Source organism: Acipenser ruthenus, chromosome 11, assembly GCF_902713425.1.
Source record: "Acipenser ruthenus chromosome 11, fAciRut3.2 maternal haplotype, whole genome shotgun sequence".
NCBI lineage: Eukaryota > Metazoa > Chordata > Actinopteri > Acipenseriformes > Acipenseridae > Acipenser > Acipenser ruthenus.
The window spans coordinates 10,192,520-10,208,303 of NC_081199.1; the positions used below are offsets into that span (position 1 = coordinate 10,192,520).

The 15,784-nt window shown below is 37.8% G+C and overlaps 1 protein-coding gene across 1 annotated transcript in view; it reads right to left on the reverse strand.

Annotated features, from left to right (window-relative positions):
- Window positions 1-15,784, reverse strand: part of pitpnb (phosphatidylinositol transfer protein, beta) — a 63,476-nt gene that overhangs the window by 18,025 nt on the left and 29,667 nt on the right. The window contains exon 8 of the mRNA XM_034045141.3: window positions 8,422-8,499. Within this exon, the coding sequence (XP_033901032.1) occupies window positions 8,422-8,499 (78 nt within the window). The remainder of the gene's footprint in view (window positions 1-8,421; window positions 8,500-15,784) is intronic.

The following is a 15,784-nucleotide window of genomic DNA, read 5'->3' on the forward strand; positions in this document are numbered from 1 at the left end:
ACTATATGTAATTTAATCTATGTTTTTATTACATAGGGGCTTAAGACAAGACTCCCCTCAAGCCTATTTGAGTGCTTTGTCTTGTGTGGTTTGAGTGAGGCTAGGTGTCAAGGATTACATGCAAAAAGTCAAATGAGTTGCATTACAAATGAATAAAAAACCCACTCCTTATGAGTGCACAGAATGTGTAGCAAGCACACCTCAATTGATCAGATTTACAGATTATTCCCTCAATCCCAGTTCAAATGTATGCAGCATGGTTAATTATTCCATTCCCAGCTTCCCGAGAATTAGCCTAAAAAGGTGCCAAGTAGCAAACAACTAGCCCCGCTCATCCACCACAATATAAAGCATTAGCTTAGAGGCTCTCATCAGCCTGGCCAGTGCAGCAAGTCACCAATGGTCTTGAATACTAAGAACATTTATGAATGGAGGATTGGCCAATGCTCGTCTGCTTATTAGTAGATAACTGATCGCAAAACTTTGTCAAGTCTGGACATAAAGGACCCCAATGATTCAGCATCAGCAATGTGGGGTAACCCATTCCATACACTCATCGCTCTCTGTGTAAAAAGTGTACCCTGCCCTGTGTTCCAAATAAATACTGTATCTATAAGAACATTTGAAGCATTGCCCTTTTATTCCCCACTAAATGGCCCCTATGGGCCTCCAGCCAAGATCAGTAACTGCACCACCAGGATTGGAATCGGCACGCTCACGATCATTTGATTGACCCTGCATGCAATAGTACCATTAATGCATGAGCCACTAAAGAGCCCTTTAAATATTGGAAACTCAAAATACAATAAATGAACCACAGTAATTCATGAAGTGGTCTGCTAATTAACTATTTTGTTAGTGACAATAGCTCGGCAAGGAGCATTCCTGGAGATATAAGAGTCAATGTGAAATTTAACTTGCCACCAGCTGACATAAATGACTTCAAACTAGCTATCATGTATAGGGATTAACGTGCAAGTTATCCTTAAGACACCCAACCTAAACCTTGAGCCATAATTTGGTTTAGTAGGCGCGCCTACATCCTTTGAAATTGATGTTAAGATTTGCATTATGCTTTAACACTAAAAGCGCCAAGCCGGTCAATTCGACTGTTTTGGGTTTTAAAATGTAAATTACTCTGCTTTCTGGAATGTAATGCGCATGCCCTTTCGTGACTCTTCCTAAATATACGTATTGGATATACTGACGGCATTTGAGCTGCATATTTGCAAGAAATTGATAATTATAAGCACGTTTACCTAGAAGCGCCAAAACTGGTCATTTTAACCGGTTACTTCAATACATATTTATTCATCACATATAGCCTATAATTTTGCCTGTCCTTTTCAATACAATCACCTGTCCTTTTCAATACAATCAGTACCATGATCAAGTGGCGTCTACCAGTCTACATTCTTTGAGTGCTTGAAAAACACGCCTCCGAGTCATAGGTACCCCCCTGTGTATAGCATTGTAGGTTCATTCTCAGCTCTATTCACAAAACAGTGGCGATCAAAACCGATGGCAAAAAAAAAGCCTGAGACAGTGGAATACTACAATGCCACAAAGCTCGGAGTGGATGTGCTGCACCAGATGGCACAACAGTATTCAGTCGAAGGCAGATCTCGTCGGGTTGCTGTATTTTCTAACAGCATTTTGGACCTGGCAGCTATCAATGAGCATATTTTGTACAAGGAATGTACCGGGGAAAACTGCAACAGGAGGGACTTCGTCTTGCAGTTAGCCATGGAGCTTCGGCAAGCACATATGGATCAGAAAAGGGCAGAGACAGATGCCCCTTCTGGCAGTGCTGCAGCCGCTGCTCCCACATGCAAGAGGAAACAATGCCAGGTTGCAAAATGAAACGACAACAAAACTTTGGATGTCTGCGGCAGTTGTGGAAGGGCAGTGTGCAGTGAATGCTCAGGGAAAGTGGAGGAGCGTGTATTGTGTGTGGACTGTACAGGTTAGAAAGCTGCATGTAGGCTAAATAAATATGTTAAATATTTTATTGCATTATAGTTATTTATGTTTTGAAGTAGTGCATTACATACTATTTTTTAAAAAAAAGACCTTTATGTTATTTTTACAAACAAATTAAATGTTTATACAATTTCGTAAGTACAGAGACACGTTACAAAATAGTTACTAGTGAAATGTTTATTTTATTTATGTTTTATGAAAGTTTTTCTTCTTGTGTACTGTTCCTTTTGAAAAAAATATTTTGTTTTGTTGTTCGTTTAAATATGGTGTTTCTGCTATGCAAATGTTTGATTTGATGTTCATAAATAAAACTTTTGCGTTTTATACAATCGTTTCTCTTTCATTATCATATTACAGCCGTTTAAAAAGCTACCGGTTAAAATGACCAGTTTGGCGCTTCTAGTGTTAAGTAGAGGTATTACGAGAAAGGCACCAGCAGCTGCAGACTTGACTGGCATTCATGGTTCCAAGGTTCTCAAACTGTCTGGAGGTGCCCTGTACTATAAAGGTTTAATGTAAGTTTATACGTTGTGTGCAGGGTCATCTTGTGCAGCTCAAACTGATTCTTTGTTTTAGAATTAGACTATTCTGTGTTCTATGCACAGAGGGACGTAGGATAAAATATACTGGAACTTTGACAAATCCTTAGCGGTGATTGATTTCTTTCTTCTCATAGAGGACTTCTAATGGATAGCGTTTGTATCACAAGGGCTCTCTCTCACCACAACCGTGAAAGGAGACCTTAAAATCAGTGTTTTACAAATTATGGCCAACTTTGTGGACCTCTGTTCTAGAACCACTGACTTACAATTTCTAATCCCCAACATCCATTTAAATAGATCAACATTAGGGCTGTCACTGAAACACAATGCGTAAATCCCTGCCTAAAACATCATAATACAAATAAACTGATTTACTTATCACAACTGATTGTTTATTTTAAAAACATTTTAACGTTATTGAATATTGTTAAATATTCATTATATAACAGTTCAGCAAAGCTTAAGTTATTGCAATAGGTAGAAAGTGATTTTAAAACGTAAAACCTCTGTATGTTGGACCCGAGGAGCTATTTGTATTTGCATATGCATATGAACAAAGGAACATATTAGCTACTCAAGTAAACCAAAACAGCTAACCCAAGTGGGTGGTCATCAGATGTGTCTGCAACGTGCAAAAAAGTAACTGTTGTAAAGTATTATTTATTTTAAACTGCAACAGTAAACAGCTTAAAACTTTTAAATCCTGGACATTGGCTTCAAAGTGAAAATACTTCAATGTTTACCTCAAGGCTTTCTCAGTAAATAGCCTTTCTAGGGTCAAAAAGGCCTTTAACAAAACCAGCTTCTTTTTGTGTCTGAGGTAGGTAGGTAGGTAGGTACGTTTGGGTGTGGTATCAATTACTTCAACTCGCAGCCCCTCCAGGGAAATCAGTGAATATAATATCCGTGTGCATCAGCCCAGAGTTCCATGTAACCTAATCCTGCTGCTTGGAGAACGGGTTGCCTCGACAGCAGAAGAAAATTGCGCTGAATGCAAGCTTTGCCAGTCTTGTAATTTGTGGTTGTATGGCTGGTTTTAACTTGTGTTTACTGCTCGCTGCCAAGCAGAAACCACACATGCTTGCTTGATCACAGCTATCCCTCAAATCTGTTTACAAAACATCTCCACTTCTGTATAAGGCTTACATTTTGAAGTGCTTTGGGAGGAACCACACAAGTGCTAAGAGGAAATATACAGAATTCATTTTTTATGCTTGAAAACTGAACAAAACCTTAAATTAGGTACTAAGGTCAGTATCAACCCTGCATAGAGGGAGTGATCACATATGAATAATATTTTACACCAAACAAGTCTATAATGAGGCTTATTCCTCATTGCTATTATGTCAATGTAAATATGGAATGCACATTTATTACTTTTTTTTTTGGTTCCACTGGCATAAACAGTGGAACCTCTTGGCTTTCTTTGATATGAACTGTTATATCAAACTGTCCATAACAGTTTCAGGAATGTCAACAAGGGAATATAACAATTCTGTTTAATTTCCTAAATGTTTAAACAAATTTTAGTAACTTTAATAACTAATCATAAAAGCCATCATGAGAAGCCTCCATCAGAGTGCTGTTACATTCTATTATACACTGCAACACTAATGTGGATGAGACTACACGTGTACAACATTAGTGTGTATATGGAAAAGACTTTTAACACTCACTTGGAAGAAGTTTGGACTTTCATCTATGCACATATTTCAAACTATTTAATTATTTAAAATCTGACCCCCTACTCTACAGCACATTACCGAAGTAGCCTATATCCCTGGTGGCCACGTATGTACAGTACAATATATTATGTGTGCTAAACGTTTGGAGGCTGCCGGCATGTTCAGATTACATTTAAAAATGTACATATTTGCCTACAAAGCCTCAGTACTGCTTCCATTTTAATGCGGTTTCTGTCCAGTTCCATCTTCACTTCATACATCCATCTCTGCACTTGCTATTAAATTGGGACTGCTGTCAGCAGTTTTGAGAAACACATGTCAGTCTGAGAAGATATCCCTCCAAGGGGCCACAGTGCAGCTTCAACAAAGGCAACAGATCTTAAACAGAAGTCAACCCAACAAGCACACTGGCAACTGTTTGACATGCCCTGGAATTGAAACCCCAGAGTCACTGGGTATATTCAAACCAGCCTAACAATTCAAGAGTTAAAGCTCAGCACATGAGGAATACTCAGCACTTGTTTCAACACAGCCTTGGAAAAATGTTGAATTACTATTTTTCAGTAATCCCGGACAAGGTAGGGTGCCGAGTCCGTACGTGCAAAAAGGAACAAGGTGTGGAAAAATCTCAAAAGGGAAAAGTTACCAGAGGTCACTCTTAACAAGAAATGCTAGTTTGCAGTAAACCTACATGTTTTTTTTTTTCCCCTTTTTGGGTGGGATTTCTCTTTTCTCCCTTTACCTACAAAATAGTCTTTGACATCGGAAAGTAATAGCAAACATTTACCAGTTTCTGGATTATGTAATGACAGTGTTTCATCTGTTTTTGCTCATTTTAATAGAAATGGCTTAGCTCATAGAAACAATAAAGCTTTGTTATAATTAGGACTTCTGTTTTTCGGTGCTTTCATTTTTGATATACTGTATGAAATTAGTGTTTTTGGTTACTTTCAAAAATGCTTGAGCGTTTTATTTTTTTCTGTCAAAATATGTATAGTAGTAACTCAATAATACTTGCAGACTTAAGTCGTACCTTCTTTCCTTTGCTGTCTTCCACAACGAAATCCCTATGGTCACGGGCACATTCTGGGGTTTTTGTGTGTAGGCATTTTTGTACATTTCACCACAATTCTGCTTTAAATCCTCTGTATCTTAACTGTAATACAGCTTTAAATCCAGCTAACAAGCCTCCATCCTGATTGTAATCTAATTTTAAATCTTGCAAGTGGAGTCTCCAGTAGAAATGTAGGAATGTGCCGTCACTCAGTAGTTGGGGTGGGTTTAAAGTATTCAGAACGAATCAATGATAGATGAAAGTCAGGAAGGCAAGACATTGCCCAGCAGCACTGGGAAATGTATTTATTAATATTTTTGTAGTAGGTTTTATTTTTTTAAATGGGAAAAGGGTAAAGTCAACATGAATTGATTAACCATTTCCACAGTTTTTCCAATGTTTATTGGCTATCCACCGATTATTTATTTATTTTTATCTGGGATGTTTTTGTATCGGGTTTTATTGGTTAAAACCAAAAATCAGAAGCCCTAGTTATAATTATCCCCTAAAATACTAAAAAGGTGACTTTTCTGAAATGAAAATCACTACCATTCTATTAAAACTTGCCTAATAAGTAGACCCTCTTTTACTTGTTCACTTCTATATTCCATCACAAGGAAGCAGATAGCTTCCTTTGTAATGTCATCACAAGTGTGGCAGACAGTCAAATACTTGTGTTATGAATGTATTTAGCAAGTCTCACATCAATCAGTTCACTGTACAGACTATATGGATTCATAATGCAAATCAGAGTTTAGAATAATGTTCTAATGCAAAGTGCTATGATTTCATGCAATGCTATACATTTTGTTTCTGTAAAACAAATCTGGATTCTACCTCTGGGGTGCACTCTAGGGACTTGGCTAAACTTGGTATTTGACGTTTAGATACAAATGAACACAAGTCTAGACTTAGTCTGCTGCTAAAATGGAAAAGAGCTGTATATTTCAAAAGCCAATTAATCCAATGCACCATCCATCATTCCTAACCTCTTTGTATCGCAGTTCAAGTGATTATTTCACACAGGACACTAAATCCAGCCAGCAGCAAAGAACGTCTTCAATGTTATTACTAAAGATTTTTTTTTTAAAAAGGCACTACAGATTAGCAGGAGGAATAAGGTTATCAAAGAGTTCTGCAACTTGAAGGAAAAATAAAAAAGATTTAAAAACAGCCATAAAAAAGGTAATTGCTTTTACTATGGTTTGTCTGATTGAACCCAAAGATGCCTCAGCAAACCTTTATCAAAAGCTGAGTGTTGGTGTCTGTATAATTTGTATGTTTTAAATCTGAAGGGTGAAATATGCTCCAACTTATCTGGGGAAAATGGAATTGTCTTAAAGTTGGAGAATCACAAGCAGAGATTTGTTTTAAGATGGTTTATCTTTGGTTTTTTGGAGTCAAAGGGCGTCAAATGCAGTTGAAAGACTTGAAGGTCCTTTTTATTCAGTTCTGCGTTTTATAGTTAAAATCCCTCTGCTGTGTATTCTTATTACTTACTTATAGCTTAAATCATTTTTTACTTGGAATACATTAGATGTGACTGGTCACAGTTATGAGTAATCAGAGGTTGAGTATTCTTATTTATTCTTGGTATATTTGAATATCTTATTATTCGAAATTCCCACCAATTTATATATCACACACAACTCCCATCTAGCCTGTCAAGTACAAAGTGTGAAAATCAATAGAGAGCATACTAAAATGTTTAAAATCTAGCACATTTTTTATATTTCATTATTAACATAACGGGATCTCAAGAACCCATAGCCTCAAATGTACAATTAATTAATCATTTAATTTTCAACAAGGCTCGGGGAGAATGCCAGCGCTCCCCATTTCACTTGACAAGGACATCGTTTGATGTTTCGATCAGAAAATGTGAATTTCCAGCGTGTGGAAAATTATCAGCACTAAAAGGGGAACTTTACATTAAACAAATCCAACATCAAAACACTAAGGATGACATTTTTATTCAAAGAAGGAATATTTCAGCAATTCAAAGTATGCGGATTTTCTCTGAACATCTGGGCATCTAGATAGACAGGGATGTCATTTAAAATAGGAGGAGGTGCCGTGCAAGAGGAAGACGGTTCCAGTGTAACTTAGCATTTTCAAACTACTGTTTTGAAAATGTAAGGTTGAATTTAGGACAAGGTTTCAGTTGCTTTATTCTAGAACGCATGGGGAAAAGACTGCAAAGCCACTGTAAAATCCTGATGTAACTATCTGTATGGGGACTAGCCATGTATACCAGTCATTGATTAAATTGAGTGTCCAATGCATTTTGTGTCTATTGTATGTAATCCCATCACATTATCTGAACACTGGCTAACCATTTCCTTTTACAGTTGATGCTACATGTATTGGCAATCTGCTTAAAAATATATATATATATATTTAACACACTAAATCGCTTGGCAAATTGTTCGCCGATTATAAATAAATAAATAAATAAATAAATAAATAAATAAATAAATACCAGAATGCCTGGCTTCTAGAGTGCCTAGTCCTTTAGTTTTCGGAGGGCTAGGCAACCCCAAGCCAATTTATTTAACTCCTGGGCAGAGCCCTTGCTTTGTAAACCCAATGTAAAATGTATGTGGAAAAATAAAATGAACCATCACAGAGATTTAAACATGCAGCCTGGAAACAATAGGCCCTATTCACAAAACTCTGATGACAGTTATACAGAATAGTTAAGGACTGTTTTCGTGAATATGGCACTTAATTTTTTTGTGGATAACACAGATAATGCAACTCAACTGAAAGAATCATAGAAAACAGCTGTGTTTTAAAGAAATGTGGCAGTGAAACGGTTACTTTTTACAGTGTGCATGCTCTGCTAACGCTAGAACAGCTCGTCAACCAGCAGTTCAAACCAAAGGAGTCTCCAAGCAGGCACTTATTCCAGCACTCTGCTGGGGTTGACAGTGCAAATCTTGTTGTGTGATAATCTAGCCTTCTCGCTATTAAACCAAATTAGCAGTGAAAAAGAGGCAATTTGTCTTCATCAAACCAGAGCGTATAGCTCTGCCATTCACACTCTCCACCTGCCTACCCCGCCACCGCCCCCCTCCTCCAAGAGCTGTCTAAACTCCAGCACGTTTTAGCGGTGAGGATTTCAGATTAAGGCTGCAAGGTTTGTTCACAATACCTTCCAGTCCGGCCCCAGGGGTCCTCTGCCAGTCTTGACTGACTGAAATAATGCTGGGTCCTCGTCAGTTTTGTAATCCTGCAAAATAAACATAATAGTGATTGAGATCAGTTTAAATACAGGCCTACCAGCGCACCACCATATTCCATTATTTCACTTCATAAATGTTTAATATGTAAAAGCAATGCTGAAAAATAAACAAGTCCCCCATTTTTAAATTGTAGCATTTTAGAAAAACAGTAACACACACATTCTGTATCAAGACAATCTTAATAGTGATTCATTCTTGGTGGTCACGAGACAAATCCCACCTTCAAATTAAACAAGTTGAAGAGAAACAGAGAAGCATTCTTATTGGTGTGCTGTAAACAAGTGTTTAGTCTGCAGCAGCTATTAGAAATCCATGCTATTTATTAACTGCTTCTGTATGAAAAGCCCACAGTATATTCAGAGCTGGGAACAGGGCTGCTTCAGCACAGTCATTACCATGAACCCTGGTTTCATATCCACAGGGCACTGTCCACCCATGTTCAACACACAATGACACGAACAATGACAGATCACACAAACAAATGCGTGCATATATTACACAGAGAATTGCAGCAGCATAGTCAAACAGGGCAGCAGGGTGCAGGGCAAGCCTTAATGAGAATCATGCCACCAACTATGCCTTTCATTTTGCTGCAGAAGAAAACCCCAAAAATTTAGCAAATGTCTCTCAAAAAGATCCTGCGGTGTTAGAACAGAAAATTAGCTCCTGAAGCTCAGAGTACTTATAAAAGACACAAAAACCAAGGCTTTTAAACACAAACAAGAAATGACATTACCTTTCATTAGCCAAACATTCTCACAGTCTTAGTGCTTGGCTGCTTGCTTTTTTTTTCCCCCCAGTTTGACTCCAGTAAAGCTGTTTATTCTGCTACAGTCATGTAAAGCTACGTTTCCACTGCCCAAAGTTACCTTGAGACGAGTAATCGTTTTCACCAACAGTGAGGCTCAAATATTAAGGATTACAAGTTATGTTACCCATATTAATGATAAATAATTAAGCCTTCTCTTTTCAGCTTTTTGAAAGTTGTTTAGGATTTTGACCCTCAGCCCCATGACGACATCTCCTGTTTTGAGCCGTGCTGTGTGCTCACTCAACCTGCCCTGAGAATGCTTTACTACCCATTCTCCACACAGACCTGGGTGAAGCTGCTTTACTGCCCATTCTCCACACAGACCTGGATGAAGCTGTTTTACTACCCATTCTCCACACAGACCTGGATGAACCTGCTTGCAGAGAGAGGGGAAGGCGGTCAACAGAACAGGACATGCTCATGAAGAATGGGGTTGATAACGGGGCTCTTGGCAGTGGAAACAGCTTAAGTCAGCTGAAAGACCTTGATAACCTCTCCCCATTCACTTCCTGTGTTACAGGTATAACAGCCCCATCTGAACCCACAAAGATTCCTATACAGCCTTTAAAAGATGCTACGATGCTACAATATGATGGTACCAGACATGTTCTCTGGGTTGATTGGGGCCTGCCACCTTTTGTTGGATACCCAATTTAACTTTAGATAAAATAACGCAATTTACATTCTAGTTAATTTGAAATACAAGCAGACTTAACTTGGTGGAACATCTGATAAATTCCTTTTATCTACTCGTTGTATCAGTGAGACTCTAGTAATAGAATAAGGAGATCTAAAAGCCTCAAACACAAGTGATAACCCCAGAAGTTGTTGGCATAAAAGGTTTTTTTGTTTTGTTTGGTTTAAAACAGCCATGCTCTTCCAAAAAATGTTCTTTGGCCATCAAAACCTTTTAAGACATGCGCTTTTGAGACTAAGTTTGGGGTGGGTGTTTAGTAAATGTTTTATGTAAAGCAAAGTTTAATTTGTTCATGGCGAAGGGCCTTGCTATTTTATAATGTCAACATACTGAGAGATTACACTAATAACTTTTTTTTTTTTTTTTTTTTTTTTAAAAGGAGTTTGCTACAGAAAACAAATGTAAAAACATATATACATTTTTTACAATATAATATGCTAGATAAGTATTTGCTAGCGATTGCTATTTTGAAGGCTGTTTTCTGGAAACAGACAAAGGTATGAGAACTATCAAAAAATGTGCGACATCCCTCCCAAAACGTGCATTTTTTGCTGTTTTGGCTAGAAAATGCTTGAACAAATATTTTAATAGAACAATGTAAAAGTTGCCATTTCTGCTACACACCAGGGGGAGCATCATTAACATACCCTGAAGTGTGGTTGGGATATTCTTCATCCTTTGGCAGAGTTGCCTTAGAATAGAACCTTTGATCCGAATTAATAACATATTCCATATTCTTATTCCACAGATTTACTTATTGAGAATCAAAATTAAATATTTCCTCTGTGTTGTGCTTGCTGTATAATATAAAGAAACCAAATCTAAACACAATGCAAGCCTTCTGAAACGCACACTTGTTCCTAGCTGCAATGAGAATCACTTAGCAGCTCTAGACCTGACATGACCCCTCCAGACAAAGTGTACCATTTTTACCTGTGTTAGATTAAGGCAGACTGGCACACATTTTTATTATTATAGTATTTACTGGAAAAGAGCAGTAGTGTGGAAGGAGACAGCCTGCTGGCTTAGTTAATATTCGGTCTCGGTCAGGGGCCGGAGGGGGCCCTGGCTCCTGGTTCATCGTGCTTGCCACCAGCTGTAGACTTCTCCTCTCATTAGCTCTGTTGGAACGGCGCAGGAGCAGACAGCTGCAGCCCTGGCGAGTGAGGTCTGCGCTCTGCTCCGAGGGAACAACACTGCTGCACTCCCAGTAACCCCTGAGTGAAGAAGCAGCTGAGTTCACGCTTCTTGCAAATTTAGATTTTTTTTTTTGCTTGAAAAATCTATTTTATTTATTCATTTATTTTTAACTAGGCCTTCTTGAGGCATCTTGTTTTCAAAAACACCTAGGCCTAAAGGTGGGAAGCAACAAATCAATAGCACAACCAATAACAGATTTTCTATTAACAAAAGAAATACCAAACCTATATCACTTAAGATCACCATATCTACAATTCTCCCCTAACTAGCACCTCTGCAAGGCTAATGTCCAACGTGAGGATAATCAGCACAGCCACATCCCTGAATGGGACCAGCAAGTCAATCAAAACTCATTTCAACATGGAGACTTTTCATCTAAACATTTGTCATCCAAGTTTCTTTTAGTATTTCTAAACGTAGTACTAGAGAGTGTTTAAATGTTCTAAATGATTAACTAGGAAACAACTTCTGAGGGACCTAATTTTCAAGAACGTCCAGATGGGAAGCACTTTCATCAAAATTGGATTTTTAATACAAAAACCTTGCACATAAGTCATTATAGTAATCAATAATAGAGATCACTGCATGTCCATTAATGACACACCTGCTGTTATATATGGGCACCAGAGGGTTCCAAATGAACATGTTAGCATAGATGTTCCAGTCAGATGTTAGTGCGCTTTACCCATGAATGTTTTCAATTTGAGAATTTTCGTATTTTGTCTAGATGCTAATACCCTGTGGTGGGGAGCAGAAATGTCTAAGCTACTGGGTCTTATCCTAACTCTAACCCTAACTTTTTTGGCCCAACAGCATTTAGTCTTTATAAAATAAATATAACATTATTAAAAAATCTTTCATGAAAAACTGCTTGATAAAAATACATATTTTTCTTGACTCCTACTTTGTGCAGTTTTTACTTCTGCAGTCTATTTAATTTCCTGTAAATAAATGCCATGACCTATGTTCATGTAAATGTATAACACATCTGCAGAGAAACTTAACTAAAACCAGGGTTGAGTTTCAATTCCAATTTCAAATCAATTCCAATTCCCTTGAAGGAACTGGACTTAATATTTCAGAGACACTGCTAATTGCAATGCTGATCAATGATTTGTTGGAAAAGAGGAACTGAACCCTGGTTAAAACAGGTTAGAATACAACCCACTGAGGGGTTAACAGCTCATTAAAGGTTGTGGTGAATTGTAAATAATTACATTGGAAAAGCAAACTAAGCTTCTCATCCTACTATTAAAATGCATTAAATACTGTATAAATTTCCTATGCACAGCATTTTGAAGCATATCATGCTATTTCTCCCTGCACCAAAACACTACCCTTCAAACAAGAATGTATATGCCAGGATTAAGATTTCTACTGTTAATAAAATGGCCACGCTACATGTAGTTCTGTTAGTACCACCCCTGCTGTTACTACAGACCATAACACTCTTTCAAATGTAAGGGAGGGTTCCAGTTATGAAACAGCAGTCCATTTCAAAAGAAACAAGGTGAAGTAGAAAAGCAGTAATTCCACCATGTAGATCTACACATGCATGATAACACCATGCAAAGCAGCTGTATAAACTAGCTTCCATTAACAATCAGGTATGTTTCATCCTTCACCTAAGCACCAGTATTGCAAGCCCTTCATTATCATCCCCAGTTGGGCTCGTTTTTTTTGGCCACATTATTCATTTTTTATAGGCTAGGGAGAAAAAAGTGTCTTTAAAATGAACTGTTACTCTAGGGCACCTATTTTTAAATAAATCATGATATGCCTCAAGCAAAATTTGTTTTCAGGGCTACTTGATGGGGGGGTGGGGGGGGGAAGCAAAAGAACACTAAAAACAACCCAATATTCTGTTAATAAATATGGTTGGCAAGCTGGCTTTATAAGAAAGACAATTTGTTATAGGTATGGCGTATCCAATGATTAAGAATCTGCTAGTTCGTGCATCATATGCATACAGACAATTTGCCCTTTAATTGTGATAATAAACTCATTGCTGGCATAGCTCAGTTTTAGCCTGTGGCATTGCCTTTGGCTGAAACTTATCAGCACACTATAGTAATGAACACCCCCATTCACCTGCATTACTGCTTTCTTAAACACCTAGCTACACAGATCGGGGTATATTTATTCCAAGTATAGTAGACCCCAGTGTTATATTAAAACAAATCCCAATACAAATCAGAAAAAAAAATTTCCATTACTTCTATTCCTTAGTGAATGTTTCTTTGTTTGAATGTTGGATACAACAGCATTTTTTTTTTTTTTTTTAATTGGCAGTCATACTAAAAGAAACAAAGATTCTGACAAACTTTTCAACTAGAAGTTGCTCAATTGTTTTAAAATGAGAAAGTATTACTCGTCAAAACATCACAGAAATGTAATTTAGTCTTACTACAGCTTTTTAAAATTGTATAAACAGGTTTAAATTGCAAGAACACAAAGGTCTCTTCAGGTGAGGATAAGAATATCCAGTGATATCACCGTGTAACAATATTTAATTTTTTTTTGGTTCCTGGGTAGTAAGTGTTATTTCCTAATTGCTTATGCCTCAAAAGTATAGAAAATGGCTATTATTCCCGACAAACTTTGCTTTTGTGACCAGGACAGTGATATTTTGAAATTTACCTATTTCCAATGAGAAAACGGGCGAATTTGTGTCTTTTCATTCACATAAAGTCAGAAAAAAACAACATATGAATCCAAATTAACATGTATTTATACTAAAGTAATACAAAAATGACTACAAAAGATTTAGAAGTGAGTAGTTTTTCGAGATTTACGATTATACTGTAAATCACTTTCACGAATCAGCCCCAAATGTAGTCTCCCATCATGTTCTCGTTATACGGTAGCGGCGTTCAAAGTCCAGTATATCCTGGTGGAAGCGCTCGCCTTGCTCCTCCGAGTACGCTCCCATGTTCTCCTTGAATTTATCAAGATGAGCATCAAGGATATGGACTTTGAGAGACATCCTACAGCCCATTGTGCCGTAGTTCTTCACCAGAGTCTCAACCAGCTCCACCTAGTTTTCGGCCTTGTGATTGCCCAGGAAGCCCCGAACCACTGCGACAAAGCTGTTCCAAGCCGCTTTCTCCTTACTAGTGAGCTTCTTGGGGAATTCATTGCACTCCAGGATCTTCTTTATCTGTGGTCCGACGAAGACACCGGCTTTGACCTTTGCCTCAGACAGCTTAGGGAAGAAGTCTTGAAGGCTGCCAACTCCTTATCTACAGCTCTGACAAATTGTTTCATAAGGCCCAATTTGATGGCATCAGCACCTTCCGGGGGTCCCAGCCGTACTCATCATACTTCAAGGCGTCCAGCAAGGTCTTGATGCTGTTGTAATCCTCTTTGAGGTGCACCGAGTGAGCCAGGGGAAGAGACGGGTACTTGTTACCATTATGAAGCAGCACGGCTTTGAGGTTCCTGGATGAGCTGTCAATGAAGGACAGTACAACGAGAACATGATGGGAGACTACATTTGGGGGCTGATTCGTGAAAGTGATTTACAGTATAATCGTAAATCTCGAAAAACTACTCACTTCTAAATCTTTTGTATTACTTTAGTATAAATACATGTTAATTTGGATTCATATGTTGTTTTTTTCTGTCTTTATGTGAATGAAAAGACACAAATTCGCCCGTTTTCTCATTGGAAATAGGTAAATTTCAAAATATCACTGTCCTGGTCACAAAAGCAAAGTTTGTGGGGAATAAAAGCCATTTTCTATACTTGAGTTATAATTATTATTATTATTATTTATTTCTTAGCAGACGCCCTTATCCAGGGCGACTTACAATCGTAAGCAAATACATCAAGTGTTACAATACAAGTAATACAATAAGAGCAAGAATACAATACAATACAAGAATACAATAAGCAATTAGGAAATAACACTTACTACCCAGGAACAAAAATTGTGTTACATAGTGTATTGAGTGCAGATACTGACCCTACTTCTCTGATCTCAACTGCCTGTCACACTATGTGGTGAAAACGACAACCACCTTGATTTTTCACAGATCCCCAGCTGGATTAAGAGAGGGTGAAAGCTGTGGCATTTAAAACTGCCACCGTTTATATTCGGGGGGTTCAACTTTAGCAAACTGTTAAATGTTTAGAATTTTGCCCAAACATTTCATCGCCAAATATATCAAGTCAAATATAGGTGTTAGTCTTGGTGTTTGCATAGCTGTAAGGTTACAGAGTAGACCCATTAATTTCATATTCCGTATTTCTTCATAGATTTCCCAGATACAATTAAATGCTGTGCACACGCAGTCTTAGAGAAATACATGATACAGTCATTTATAAAATAGTGACGGAGCATTTGAGATATACTACTCTTGTGTACAATAGACGTTTTGTTTTTTATATATATGGGGCAGCAGTGTGGAGTAGTGGTTAGGGCGCTGGACTCTTGACCGGAGGGTCGTGGGTTCAATCCCCGGTGGGGACACTGCTGCTGTACCCTTGAGCAAGGTACTTTACCTAGATTGCTCCAGTAAAAAAAAACAACTGTATAAATGGGTAATTGTATGTAAAAAT